General features: G+C 42.8%; 1 protein-coding gene across 1 annotated transcript in view; it reads left to right on the top strand.

Moving 5' to 3' along the window:
* The window catches only part of WASHC5 (WASH complex subunit 5), a 48,714-nt gene that overhangs the window by 6,071 nt on the left and 27,545 nt on the right, over positions 1–15,098 (top strand). Inside the window, exons 6-11 of the mRNA XM_079795864.1 lie at positions 1,780–1,972; positions 3,444–3,596; positions 5,133–5,246; positions 6,973–7,144; positions 10,116–10,243; positions 12,605–12,734. Of these exons, the coding sequence (XP_079651990.1) occupies positions 1,780–1,972; positions 3,444–3,596; positions 5,133–5,246; positions 6,973–7,144; positions 10,116–10,243; positions 12,605–12,734 (890 nt within the window). The remainder of the gene's footprint in view (positions 1–1,779; positions 1,973–3,443; positions 3,597–5,132; positions 5,247–6,972; positions 7,145–10,115; positions 10,244–12,604; positions 12,735–15,098) is intronic.

Genomic DNA, 15,098 nt, shown 5'->3' with positions numbered 1-15,098 from the left:
ATATACGGATTGTCATGTCCATGATGGTACCTCAGTTTTTGGGTGTGTGGTGTGTGTTTTTAAGGGAATCTGAATTTTCTTTACCTTAAAGATAAATTTGCAAATGTGGAAGTCTAATGAATGTTCTTTTTGGGTTTGTTTGTTTTTGTTTTTAAGTTTCAAATGTTACTCCTTGGCAGATGTAAGGAAATGGATGAATTTTCTGTTGTCAGTTTCAGGTTGATGGCTTTGAAAAGTTATCACTCAGGGATCAGGTTGAAAGGGAATTCTCACCCATATATATGCACAAGACAAACACAAAACAAGCAACAGCACCCGTCATGATCATGTGTTAGGTATGTCTACAAAGAGCTGTGACTTCAAGAAGGAGTATCACTTCAACCAACTCTAATTCTAGTACCTAACACACAGGTTTCAATTTGTTGACTTAATGAGTCAAAATCTGGATACAGGGTTAATGCCAGAAATAGTCAAAATTCAGGGAAGAAACAGTCAATAAGCAGGAGTCAGTTAGGAACTTGAGCTAAAGATATGTGGACTAGAATTAACATTCTCAAACTTACAAATTAGGACAACCTAAATAGGGCAAGGAGGGAGGTCCTCAACAGAGGGATTGTTTGGGGGCACCTGGGACTGCTGCCTGCTCAGCAGTAAATTACTCTTAGCTACTCAGCTGGCCTGCTTCCTTCCAGCTTTCTCAGTGGGAGGAGACTCTCCACCCACATGCATAATTCACTCTCATCTGCGTGACCAAAAGCTGTCTTAACATCCGTGGTTTTAAAAATGAACTTCGAATGGCCTTGCCTATATTTCTGAAAGTACCTGGAAAAACAAAATAGGTAAATGACATAAAGAAGAGAAAAGTTTGCTTCTCAAGCCCAGCTTTGACAATCTGGCTTTGTACCTTTTGGTACAACAGCTAATTCATTAGAATGTGGGGATCCATTATTGAAGTGACACGGAAAAATTGCAAGTCAGCATTGTGACAGAGGAGATTCCTACATTCAGTAGGAGGCCATTGTCAAGTCTAAGATTCTTTGAGAGAATCCTACTCCAAACCACCCCGAAAATCACAGATGTTTTGATTAAATCTATGTAGAAAGTGCCCCTTAACAAGAAAAACCAATTAATGTATATCCCAGTTTAAATTGTTTTGATTGTTTAAAATTATTTTTTAATTTATGAAACATTGGTGCAGGTTCACATTCTTTATGTACAATTCTGAAATCCAAAGAGCTATGGAAAATACACACACACACACACAGGCACACAGAGAATAACTTCTTTGGCAGCAAAACTTGATCCAACCTGAAACCTTATGGAGTCAAAACCTGACCAGAGCAAATATGAGGCTATAGATTGTCTTGGTTTATCTCTCTTGTGTGATATTCCTAAAATTTGCTATATAAATATTAATGTGTGGTGATCATGGATTGCAAGCTGACACCCTACTGGAATGTTATATTGTATATGGTCTGTGTACATACTACTTTCTAACTTTTGGAAAATGCTATATTCTGAAACAAATTCAGACCCTGGAAAAGGGCCAGTGGACCTTGACCTAGAACTGTACTTACATCCAAGAACCCATCTTATATGTTTGCTGTATTTTAACAGGCTTTTTGAAAATATGATTTTGAATCTTAAGGATTTAAATTGACCCACGGTGATATCTAAAACTAGATAAAATCAAGAAATTCTTCTGCTTTGTTGGACTTCTCAGTTTCTGATGTGTGTGGTTCGTTTGGCCCTTTATTTCCCATTGTGCACGTGATTCAGTGCCGCTCGATCTTCTGCTGATTCAAACATGGACGATATTTGTAAGCTGCTCCGAAGTACAGGTTATTCCAGCCAACCAGGAGCCAAAAGACCACCCAACTATCCTGAGAGCTATTTCCAGAGAGTGCCTATCAATGAATCCTTCATCAGTATGGTCATTGGTCGACTGAGATCTGACGATATTTACAACCAGGTGGGAATTGAGTCCATTAAGATCTTAGTCATTTAAAAGCCTCATTTCACTTTCCTCCTCAATTCCTCCTGCCCTTCCTGCTTTCTCAAAAGAGTAAAAGCAGCTAAAAATTGAGCTATGCTGTGGGATGGGAGAGAAAAGAGGGATATTGATTTAGGCAGAATTAGGGATTTCTGGGAAGAGATGGGATTTGAGCTCTATTTGGAAAGAAGTAGTTATTGAGTGGATGTTATGTGCCTGTGCACGTGCTGGGGATACATCGCTGATGGAGGGAGGCCATGGCCCCTGTGTACAATGAGCTCGTAGCTGAGGAAAGAAGACAGACAACTAAAGAAATTACAGGAAAGCACATGTGTCTTATCTTGGGGAAGCACATGTGTCAGGGAACAGGTGTCAAAGGGGATGTGAGAGCAGTCCAGGCAGAGGAGGACTGGAAACCCTGCCTGCCCTGGCCAGTGTGCTAAGTGGTTAGAGCACCAGCCAGTGCACCAGTGTTGTCTGTCTGCCCCGCCCTCCCCTGTCCCTGGCTGATGGGAGTGGGGCAGTCACTTGACCCAGGATGAATCAGATTCCATCTCCAGGTAATTTGGAATTGGGCCTGAGAAACAGTTTCTGGCACAGGTTTACTCCCAACATGCAAAACTTGGACTTTGGAGCAGCCTCATTCTGCCATGTTATGGAAAACCTGGAGAGAGAGAAGCATTGGGCAAACACTTCAAACGGAGAAACAGTGAGGGCTTTGTGTTCACAGCTCTAGGCCCTTCCAGAGAGCTGGCCAGGTTCCATGAGGCATCACTCTGCTGTCCTTGTAACCATTCCTCCCTTCCTGCTCAGTCCTTGCGGTGATACGTACTGTGAGCAGCCCAAGGTTCCTCAGGCAGGAGGTGATGGACGGGACTCACCAGCATTGGGAAGCTGGGAGGAGAACCCCCCGCAAAGCAGATTAGAGGAGTGGTGCCTGGGAAGCCAGCGGAGAGAATGTCATTCCTGAGAGAACTTAGGTGAGAGTGCTAGAAGAGGCATTGAATTGGGTGATTGTGAGCTTATGAGTGACCTTAGGAAACCCCCTGGAGGGGACGGTGGAAAACAGATTTCAGTGAGTTGACGAGCAAACAGGAAGTGAGAAAATAGCAATAGTGAATGTGGATTCTGTCAGTTCTAAGAGACTGATGGGAAAGACACAAAATGGACAACTAGTGGGAGACCTGGGGTTACAACTCTCTTTTTATAAGGAAAAGGCTTAGAATTGCAGCCAGGTTGAGGGCTGGAAGGAAGAGCATCAGATCGTGAGGTCGGGATAAGAAGGAAGGCCCTGGCTGGCAGTGCCAGGAGAATTGCTTCCAGAGTCCGGATGCTCTAAAGAGATGGCTTTTAGAGACCGGTCTACCCTAGAATGCACTCATATATTTGGCGCATGTAAGTTCAGTTGTTACCAACGGCTGCCTCTTCTGGGTCTTTTCTCTGTTTGCAGGTCTCAGCGTACCCTTTGCCAGAGCACCGCAGCACGGCCCTGGCCAATCAGGCCGCCATGCTGTATGTCATTCTCTACTTTGACCCTTCCATTCTTCATACCCATCAAGCAAAAATGCGAGAGATAGTGGATAAATACTTTCCAGATAATTGGGCAAGTATTACTATTGGGTTTTTTTGCTCTATAAGAAGCTTGTTAAAGGACTGGTTTTTCGATTCTTTTGGCCTATTACCCAGAGGTCATAATGTTGTAAATAGTGAGACATAAAAATCACTTAGGTATATCTACTTTAAGTGTTGAGAATTTTATAAATCATAACATGAAGGAATAGATCAGCCAGTAAAATTTCCTGAACCTATTTCTCTTTTTCTCAAATGGGCACTCTGAGGGTAAAACCATGTATTTTAACGTGTCTTGCTTTTTAGCTACAGAGATTGCAGCTAAGTTACACAAGCCTTTATTCTTATTTTATGAATCTAAGCTAGCGGAATTGATCTAATTTGTCATTTTATGAATAGAATTTCACTTTTATAATAGGTTTTCTCTATACGCTCACACTGATTGGGCTATGAAGGTTTAGCTTACTGCAGGGATTTGCTTATTACTTTTTAATGTTACAATAGTAATTCTTAAGAGAATAAAACTGGCTTAACATAATATATGTGAAATGTTTTCTTTGCTCATAGAGGTTTTCACAAAGAACAGTGAGTTGGATCATGTTCTCAGGCAGCAGATTTCTTGCCATCTGTTGAGTCTCAAACTATCAGTGATGAGGCCCCGAATGAGGACCTTTTCTGGTGGGAAGAACAGACTGCAATTAGGAGATGGTGCCCCTGCCCACGAATGTCGTTCTCACCCGCTAGGGTTGAGCCACCGAGAAGAACACACTGATAGTCTGGCTCCCTTTGCCTGAGCTTCATAAAGAAGTGTTGGCCGTAATGCTATCCTCAGAAACACTCTTAGTATAAAGGAAAGTCAGATCCACCTGGCGCACTGAAAATACAGGAATAAAAAAAGATATGCCAGGCAAATGCCAACCAATAAAAAGCTAGTGAGAAAATATTTATATGACATCAAGAGAATTTTAAAGAAAAACACTAATAGGGATAAAGACGCATTGTGTGTAATATTTTCAAAAATAAATGTAAAACAATGCCGTTCTCACAGTTTTTTGGAGGGAAAACTTTAATTTGATTATTTTAATACAAAAACTATGTTAGCATGTAATGGGTTGTTATTTTTAATGAAATTTCTCAGTTTGAATGTATAATATGGTAAATATCAATAGATATAACCCACATTTTTCAAAAACATTCTTTGGGGTCCTCGGTGACTTTTAAGAGTGTAAAGACTGAGATGAAAATGTTTGAGAACATTGTCTAGTCAGTCTCTGCTTCTCTTTCCCCTTTCATTTTCCTTCACCGAGGAATCTAACACACAGCCCTTTGAAAGGAAAACCTCCTTTTACTTATTGTTCACGAACAGCAACATTGTCACTTTTGTTCCAGAGTGCTCCTAAGTCAGAACACTTCCCTGTATATCTGGAACATCTTGCTTTCTCATTGACTTTCATTGGAATGGAATTTAAAATGGGAGTGGGCAATGTCTCCTCTAACTGTATTTTCCCAGCCCCTCGCCTTGACATGGGTGGGTATTTAGCAAATGCTGAGTGAATGTCTCCTCTTTCAGGTAATTAGCATTTACATGGGGATCACAGTTAATCTAGCAGATGCTTGGGAACCTTACAAAGCTGCAAAAACTGCTTTAAACAATACCCTGGACCTTGCAAATGTCAGAGAACAGGTAAGTTCTGGCCAATCGGGGAGGATTCTCAAACAACCTCCAACCTGCATTAATAGGGCAGGCAATGAGCCACGTAGATTTCCAAGGCATTTGGAAGAAGTCCACAAAAACATGAATGCAGTGATTAATGAAAGCTGATTTTTGCAGAATAAGGTAGATTAATTGTAGATTTTTTTAACTTGTATCTTACACATAAATGGGAGACTTGGGTCCTAAGGAGGATTCAGCAACCTAAGATGAACCAGAGTGATATATGGTTCCCATTGACTTTGTTTATTTTTGCTTAAAGATTGTGTGTCCTTATGTTCTGGTTACTTTTACTAGTCACCAGAATTTTAATATTGTCGTCAACAAGACGGGTGTTGAAGACAGTAACTGAATGTACACATATGCCCTGTCACTGTACTTTAAATTCATCATTTCTGATGTGCAAGATAAGCAACAAGACTAAAAGCATTCCTCTCCTTAAAGTTTAGATGGCTACATTGTGTCTCTTTAATAAAGAGCACAAAGTAGCCCTGGCTGGTGTGGCTCAATTCATTGGAGCGTTATTCCATAAACCAAAAGGTTGCAGGTTCGATCCCTGGTCAGGGGTACTTATGGGAGGCAACAGAGGAATAAAAATAAGATCATTTATTGGGGAACATACTTGGTATTTCTGAACATCTTTCTCAGCCTACCTATCTGAGTTTTTGAGTTTCCAGTGTGGATAGAATAGTATTGATTCAAAGACGTCACATGTTTTATTCTGATACATTGCAATCCATAAATAATGCACAAAATAACTTCAATTCTGGAATGTCTCCTAGAAATATATTAGAGAAAGTGGTGCTTTCATACTTACCAGCATCAGAGCATTAATTTTTCATTACTGAAATCTCTTTCCAAAATTGCATTTTCTCTTTTGTAACATTGTAAGAAATTCTTCAGTCTCCTGATGAAGCATCTAGTGATAGTTTTAAGCTAATCTGACTAGGTTAACGATGTTTAACATTAAGTCATGCCGAGGGCAAATCAAATTTACCAAAGGTCTGCAAATGCAGTTTTGATGCACTGGGGTATATTTTTTGTTAAGCTTTCATCTGTCTGTAGATGTCTCATCTTCTGAGTATTTCTACTCTGCTCTGACTCCTTTGTTGATAATAATGGGAAGAACAGATAATTTAGCTTCTGCCTTTATGTTTCTTTTCCACCCAAGAATAGAAGGGAACCACCTGGTCCAGCTCTCCAGTTTACATTTGGAGAAACCAATACGCAGAGGTTAAACCCAAAGTCACACCAATATTTAATCACAGCCTGGACTAGATTTTAGTCTCTTAATCCTAAGTCCAATACTCTTTTTTAAAATATATATCTTTATTGATCTTAGAGAGGAAGGGAGAGGGAGAGGGAGAGAGAAAGGAAGTCAGTATTGAGAGAGAATCATTGATCAGCTGCCTCCTGCATGCCCCACACTGGGGATCGAGGCTGCAACCCAGGCATATGCCCTGACCAGGAATCGAACCAAGATCTCCTAGTTCATAGGCCGACACTCAACCACTGAGCCACACTGGCCGGGCAGTCTAATACTCTTTTAAAAAATGTCCAGTAAACCCCCTTTGAGCCTTATCCACTACAGTCCCTATGTTAGGCATCTCATATAGAAATGTCATTATCCATCCAGGGATTCATTGCAATGTGATTCTCTCTCTTTTTAAATGTAACTCACGTTTTTTTATTTGCAAAGGCAAGCAGATATGCTTCTGTCAGTGAAAGAGTGCACGCTCAAGTGCAGCAGTTTCTGAAAGAAGGTTATTTAAGGGAGGAGATGGTTCTGGACAACATCCCAAGGCTTCTGAACTGCCTGCGAGACTGCAACGTGGCCATCCGATGGCTCATGCTCCATACAGCAGACTCAGGTAAGGCACGGAAGGTGTTTTTTGTTAAGCTTTCACCTGCATCGCTCCACGAGTAGGCGTTCAGAGCTAAGATCTGCTTCGTGATGCAGAGTGGTTTAGCTCTTGGATGAGAATCAAGTTGCTTTCTGAGTTAGTCATTCTGTGCCTACTTGGACAAGTCAGTGCCCACCTGAACAACCCCTTCGTCAGGTACTGCTAGGTGCTTGGAATCTGAAGAAATTTACCTCCCATGTTCAAGGATCTTGTCACTGGTCAGACTGGGAAGATCAGATGTATACATATGAAAAGTATATCTGTAGATCTGTGGTGGGCAGAATAATGTCTCCCTACTCCCTCCCAAAGATGTTCTGGCCTAATCCTCGGAACCTGTGGGTGTCTTATATTATATGGCAAAGAGGGTGTAGGGGGGCTAAGGTTACAGATGGAATTATGCTTCTAATCACTTGATCTTAAAGTGAGGAGGTTATCCCAGTAGGTCCAGTGCAGTCACAGAGGTCCTTAGTCAGGAAAAGGGAAGTGGAGAGTCAGGACTAGAAAGATGGCATCATGAAAAAGTGGGTTTTCCCAAGAGCCTCCAGAAGGAGCGCAGCCCACTGACAGCTTGCTTTTAGCCCAGTGAGACCCATTTCGGATTTCTCATCTCTGGAACTATCCTATATAATAAAAAGCCTAATATGCAAATCTACCGAACTGCAGAACGACCGGTCGCTATGATGCACACTGACCACCAGGGGGCAGACGCTCAACACAGGAGCTGCCCACAGGTCCCAGGCCAGCCAAGGCAACTGCCAGCGGGGGGCCCCCCAATCGCCCCGTTGGTCACCCCACAGCCCTGATCACCGGCCAGGCCTAGGGACCCTACCCGTACACAAATTTCATGCACTGGGCTTCTAGTAAGGGAATAAATTTGTGTCTTTTTAAGCCACTAAGTTTGTGGTAATTTGTTATAGCAGCAATAGGAAAGTAACGCAAGGGCTGGGCCAGTGACTAAGAGCCAGACGGATGGTGGGATTTGAGTCCAGAGCAAAAGAGAAACATCGCTTGGGATGGAGAGGTGGAGGTGGTCAGGGAAGGCTCCACTCAGGAGTCAGGAGCTGACTGGCCTTTGAGAAGTTTCAAAGTGAAAAAAAAAAAAAACAGAAGAAATTCTAGACTGAAGAAATGATAGAAGAAAAAGTATGGTTTGGGAAGAGTAGAAAAGCATGGGCCCACTGAGTTGAGAAACTGTCTAGACAAGAGCACTTAATTAAGGTAGATTGGGTCTTAACCTTTTCTGGGTCAAGGTCCTTTCTGAAACCCTATTGGCCATCAAGGTCAGAGCTTCACAGGTTGTGTGAAGCCCTGGTTCAATGATAGAATGTCCCTCTAGCTGCCATCTGTTTCCACTTCCTGTGAGTGGTCAGTAGTTGGACTTCCTCATCCTTCGTATCTTTGAAAATGTGTGACATTTCTCCTCAGCCTCTGTCTTCCCACTAGAAGTCTCCAGCTTCTTGTTTTTAAAAAATATATTTTATTGATTTTTTTACAGAGAGGAATAGAGAGTTAGAAACATCGATGAGAGAGAAACATCCATCAGCTGCCTCCTGCACACTCCTTACTGAGTATGTGCCCGCAACCAAGATACATGCCCTTGACCAGAATCGAACCTGGGACCCTTGAGTCCGCAGGCCGACACTCTATCCACTGAGCCAAACCGGTTAGGGCACGTCTCCAGCTTAAGCCTTTCTCACTAGAGCTACTTTCCAGCTGTTTTTGCTTTTCCCATTATTTTGCTTCTTGGCCCAGATCTCTCTTCAGTTTATAGCTTACTCACAGCATGAATATGATAGCTGAAGTTTTTAATCATGTAATAGATCTGTTTGGTATTTTTGTTTTTCTTTGGTTAATCCTCACTGAGGATATTTTTTCCATTGAATTTTAGAGAGAGTGGAAGGGAGGGTAAGAGATAGAGAGAGAAACATTGATGTGAGAGAGAGACATCGATTGGTTGCCTCCTGCACAGGTATGGCTGGGGCAGGAATAGAGCCTGCAGTCAAGATACGTGCCCTTGACCAGAATTGGACCCGCAACCCTTCAGTCTTCGGGCCAACGCTCTAACCACTGAGAAAACGGCTAGGGCAGATCTGTTTTTTAATTAGTTGGGTTTGTCTTACATAAACTCTAGTTCTAATTTGAGGATTTTACTACATCAACTCAGCTTATAATCTTCTTTACCAAAAGCCTTACCTTCTCAAGCCTATAAGCAACTCAAGCCTCACTTTATCCTCTCCAGCTGCGGTTTTCTAGTGACTCAGCCTCATCTCCGTGTTCCTGGCAGCGTGCCTACACTCTGGGAGCCAGCGGTTCCCTGGGTTTGCATCCTGCCGGGGACCACCTCAGCCGTCCAGGGTCCTCTGCTTTTATCTTCAGCCACATCTGTTTTCCATTTCTGTGCCTGGAAACTGTCTGACCTGATTGCACAAGGTCATAATTTACCAGAAACAGATGATCCGCCTATCTGGTTGTGAGTCATATGTGGGAAGAGTAACTGCTTATTTCGCTTTTATGGTGTTTCAGTCATATGTGCAGAGGGAAAGCGTGGTCTTCATCTGCCTCCTATTAACCAGCTGGAGGCATTCACCCAGGCTCAGGACTGCCTGCAGCTGCTGAAGAAACAGTGTCAGAGGCTCTGCCTGTCCCTATTGGACACTCGATAGTAAATCAACCCCTACGTGCTTACAAAATCTGCAAATATATTCTGTAGCTTGTTCTTTTCATTCACCAATATATCATGGATGACATTCCATTTAACAGTTCAATTATACTTTCTCCCATAGCATACATGTACTTATGATTAATTTTATCATGTTGTTGATATACGTTTTGCTGATTACCTTTTAAAGACTTAAAATGAAGGGAAGTATTTAAGAATTCATATTCCATAGATAGTTTCTACACATTTAATAAATGGAAACTCTTTTTTCTATTCTAGCCTGTGACCCAAACAACAAACGCCTTCGTCAGATCAAGGACCAGATCCTAACAGACTCGAGGTACAATCCCAAGATCCTCTTCCAGTTTCTGTTGGATACTGCACAATTTGAGTTCATACTCAAAGAGGTAAAAATATTGAATGGATAATCACCAAAGTCTTAGTTTTTTTATGGTTAGTTTTTATTTTGAAAGATTAGGATTTAGCAGCAGTATCTGTGATTCAATGAGATAATTCTTATGGAAAAGGACAGAACTAATCACTGAACAAGCATTTAGTGCCAGCTGTCATTGGAGCCACCGTGATGGGGGGAAGTGCACAGGATTGTGGAGGTTACGGTCTAGTGAGGGGTATGGACGTGACCCAGAGACTCCCCCAATGAAGATGCAAATACAAACTGAGATGCATGCTCTGAAGGAAAGGAACACAGTCCTCTGGGAATCTCAAGTAAAGGCTCCTGTCGTCGCTCTGACAACTTCCCTGAGAAGAGAAGCTTCTGACGAGGCCTGAAGAAGGGACCTGTCAGACTTAGCTAAGACAGTGATAAGGAACCTGGAGAACATTCCAAAGAGAAGACAGACTATGTCCCAGTCCTCTGGGTGAGGAACAGCCTGGCCAGCTCAAAACTGAAAAGACCAGTTGGCTGAGGGGAGAGAATGCAAGTGAAAGGAGGTACAGAATGAGCTTGAACAGTGGGCAGGAGCCAGCCTGTGCTGGGCCCTGCAGGATTTGTCTTCATGTAAAAGCCATGATAGCCTGTTGCAAAGGGCTAAGTGGGTGGATGATTTGCATTTGAACAAGGTCCTCTTTTAAGGAGTTTGAGTTCACTGAAATTCTGGGCTTCGTCTTATCCCTAAAGAAGCTTCTCTGGGCATGATAAAAGTGTCAAGTTGCCGTAGCCGATTTGCCTCAATGGATGGAGCATCAGCCCCTGGAATGAAGGGCCCCGGGTTCAATTCCAGTCAAGGGCACGTACCTCAGTTGCAGGCTCAATCCCCATCCCTGGGTCCCTGGTCGGGACATGTGTAGGAGGCAACCAATTGTGTCTCTCTTACATCGATGTTTTTCTCGTCTTTCTCTGTTTCTCCCTCTCCCTTCCATTCTCAAAAAAAAAAAAAAAAAAAAAAAAATCAATGGAAAAATATCCTCAGGTGAGGATTAACAACAACAACAAATTGCAGATACCTGGGAATGGCCAGGTTCTAGAAACAGTAACCTTGGGGGTTTGGAGCAGGTGAGCCCAGGACCTAGCCCGGGACAGTAATGCCCATTCAGAACCAATATTTAACCTGGCCTCAGTCTGGTGAGGAGTATGCTGGATGTTTCTTTAGCTCCTAGGTCTGAGGACACTGTGTTCTCCTATGAAGGAGCTCAGAAAAAGTAGATGTTGATGATTAACCTAATGTTAATGCGTGTGCTGTGTGATTTCAGTGACTAGTCTCCGTATAACTTTGTAAGATCAGAGAAATGCCACAAAAGTACAGGGGCTTATTTCCCTGGGCTCTTACTAGGAAAATACGCATGAATACTGGTTTTCCTCTTAAGAAATTCTTTATTTTTTCACAGTGAATATTGAAAAGATGAGCAATGGAGTGGGGAGACTCCATCTGCAGATGGAAGCTCGGTGGAATTTTGTGGGGCCAGTGGCAGAGGAATCTTAGTGATAGGGCAGGATGAGTGATCAATGAAATAAGTAATAGGATGAGGAACAGTGAGAATTATTTATAGAGTTCCCCCTATCTTTTTGAGTGCCTAGATTCCATCAATACCATTTGGCCAGCAATGGCAGCAACACTATCAACCTGAGGCCTTCATTACAGACCAAGTGGCTTTGAGCCCTTCGAACACTCATTCACAGGTTGAACCCACAGGCTCATAAGTTATAGAATGGGATTTGGGATAGGGGATGGGGCTTAAATTAGGAGATACACCTTCATGTAAAGATCGGAAGCAGCACAGTTTCAATTAGTGGGTTTATAGGAGAATCAGAAAGTGATGATCAAAAAAGGGTTGGGGTAGGAGGTAGGAGAGATAGGTGAACACATAGGTTAAGGAACCAAACTGAACCGTCAGAAAGTCATAGTATCATTGTTTTGCTCTATTTGTATTGGGCATCATAGAAATTGTTGCCTCAAAAGGACCGCAGAGCAGTAGTCGCCAAATTTCATTTCATGTTACAATGCTGATTCCTGGGTGTATCCAGGACCTCTGAACCAGAATCTTCAGGGGTGGAGTTCAGGAATGTGGAACCATGAAAGCCCTCCAGGGGGTGCTCATGTGCAGTTGATCTGAGAAACGCTGCGTTAGGGAGGGGCCAGCTTTGCCCCTCCGTTTGTATAAGAAGTCAGGCTTGAGAGATGTCAGCAGGGTAATGTGAATATTAGACATTATATTTTTCTAATATACTGGGTGTCATCTAGGCTTTCTTAGCAAATGGCCTAATCTGGATTTTCTCTTAAGTAAATGTGTCTCTCCTGTCCCTTCAACAGATGTTCAAGCAAATGCTTTCCGAAAAGCAAGCCAAGTGGGAGCATTACAAGAAGGAGGGCTCAGAGCGGATGACGGAGCTTGCTGACGTCTTCTCAGGAGTGAAACCCCTAACCAGAGTGGAAAAAAATGGTAATTGCTGAAGAAGAAATGGGCAGAGACAAAAGTCCTTAGTTGTCATCCATTGTGGGCTAGGACATTACTAATGAAGATCCCTGGGCAATCTCCATATCCTGTATGGTTTCTTATCTTTGAAGAGTGGGATTAAACTAAATCAAGGGTTCTTACTCTCTGGTTCATAGTCTTTATAGAATCACTAGAGGCCCAGTGCACAAATTTGTGCACAGGTGGGGTCCCTTGGGGTGGCCTGCAGGGATCGGGCCCCAACTCAGGTCCCCAGACTTGCAGCCCCACAGCCCCACCTGGCACCCTCCTGCGGCCTGGCACTGCCCCCTCACTTGCTCCACCATCCTGCCTGTGGGCAATCGATTGGGGCTGGGCCCCCCTGCCCAGCTCCCTCAGTGCCTGGGAGCCAGGCGGCGGCCCCGCCCCCCACCACTGTCACTGGTCACCATCTGCGGGGCAATTGGCGGGGCAGTCGGGTTCCCGCTTGCACTCGCCTTGGCCTGGCACTGCCCACTCACCTGCTCCACCATCCCACCATAGTCCTGCTCTCATCAGGGCCCATCGGGGCCCGCAGCACCTCCACTGCCGCTCACTGCCAGTGCCAACGCCTGCCATGTTCTGCACCGCCCCTTGGTGGTCAGCACGTGTCATAGCTAGCAGTTGAACTCCCAGTTAAACAATTTGTATATTAGGCTTTTATTAAATAGGACAGTGGTCGGCAAACTCATTAGTCAGCAGAGCCAAATATCAACAGTACAACATTGAAATTTCTTTTGAGAGCCAAATTTTTTAAACTTAAACTATATAGGTAGGTACATTGTTATTAACTTAATTAGGGTATGTGGTATTTTGTGGAAGAGCCCCACTCAAGGGGCCAAAGAGCCACATGTGGCTCGCGAACCGCAGTTTGCCGACCATTGATATAGGATGGTCCATCCCTCGACCCCCATTGTAGTATGCAATACTAGTGTGTCAGTTTATGTGTGTTTGGGAAGGGAGGGGAAAAGAACCTATAACTGTCATGATCTTCTCAGAAGGATACTTGGCCCAAAACATTAATAACTACTAACATAGTTGATAAGGAAGATTCTCACCTTCTGATCTTGTTTGGTTCTTTTTCACTGTTGCGCCTGCCATCTAGTGGCAGAAGAAGGAGCCTGCAGACTGTTTTGTAACTAAACATAACTTAAGTATAACTTTGATTTTAATCCTGCTTCATTTAAGAAATTTTATCTATAGGAAAATTGTGGTATTCAGTTTTATATAACTAGGAACCTTTCAAATTGTCCCTGAAAGGCCACTCTAAATTTTAAGATGACAAATTATACTTTTTTTTAATGTTTAATGTTTAACTATCAAATCCATTTCGATAGTTATACAGTAAAATTGCTTAATAGTATAGCTTTTTATTTTAAAAAAACTTTACTATTTTTAATCAATACGAGCTTGTGATTACTATATTTGGCTTTTGTTGATTTATTTGATGCCAAATGGTTGTCTAAAATACTAATCCATTTCCAAATGACGCCATTATTCCTATTGGAAAAAGTCGGCCAGTTTTTAATGATGTGATTTAAATTGACAACAGGTTTTGCAGGTCACCATCTTGTGACTGAGAAACAAAGAGCCACCTGTAACAGTCTAACCAGATTAGTTACCTGGAATGGCACACTCCTCCCTGTTCCAGTCTCTTTCAAGTCCTCATAAATACCAGCATTGTTTCAGAGGCCATGCAGAACATGCCTTGTGCTTTTTCTGGCTACATAGCCTATTTCAGCTGAGCACGTGCTTTCACAAATATTTCTCATTTGACCCTTGCAATCCTGTGAGATTAAACATCTTTATCCTTACTTTATATGTAAGGAAACCAAAGCTTAAAAATGTGGTCACTGCCTAAGGTAAGAAAGGTCTAGAGTCTAGATCCAACTCATCGCCTCAGATTCTAACTCTTGTCCTCTTTCTGCTACTCCATAGCTGTCCTTCAGTCCCACAAAGAATCTTTAGATGTATATCTAGTGTCCCTCGTGTCAATTATAGTAACTGAGATTATAAGTCCTTAAGTGTTTTTATTAAAGTGAAATCATCCCTCTGATAAAGATAACTTCAGGCAATCACCTTGATGAGGGGAAAAGAGCAAAGCCTTTGAATCGGGCCCAACAGTTGTGAAAATCCTGGCTCTGCCGTTTAGTACCTGGAGCCCTGCATACGATTCTTAGTATTTCTGGGCCTCAGCTTCCTCACCTGAGAAATGGGTCCTAATTCCCACCTCCGTAGAGAGTTGTGAAGATTAAATAAGAACAGGGGTAGAGCTTTACCTGACGCTCTGAGGTATTCGGGGCATGTTACTGCCCTCCCCTTCCTCTGCCCTGT

The sequence above is a fragment of the Cnephaeus nilssonii genome, assembly GCF_951640355.1.
Source record: "Cnephaeus nilssonii genome assembly, chromosome: 18".
Lineage (NCBI taxonomy): Eukaryota > Metazoa > Chordata > Mammalia > Chiroptera > Vespertilionidae > Cnephaeus > Cnephaeus nilssonii.
Note: the sequence above shows the minus strand (reverse complement) of the source record. Positions and strands in the feature narration are given on the sequence as shown.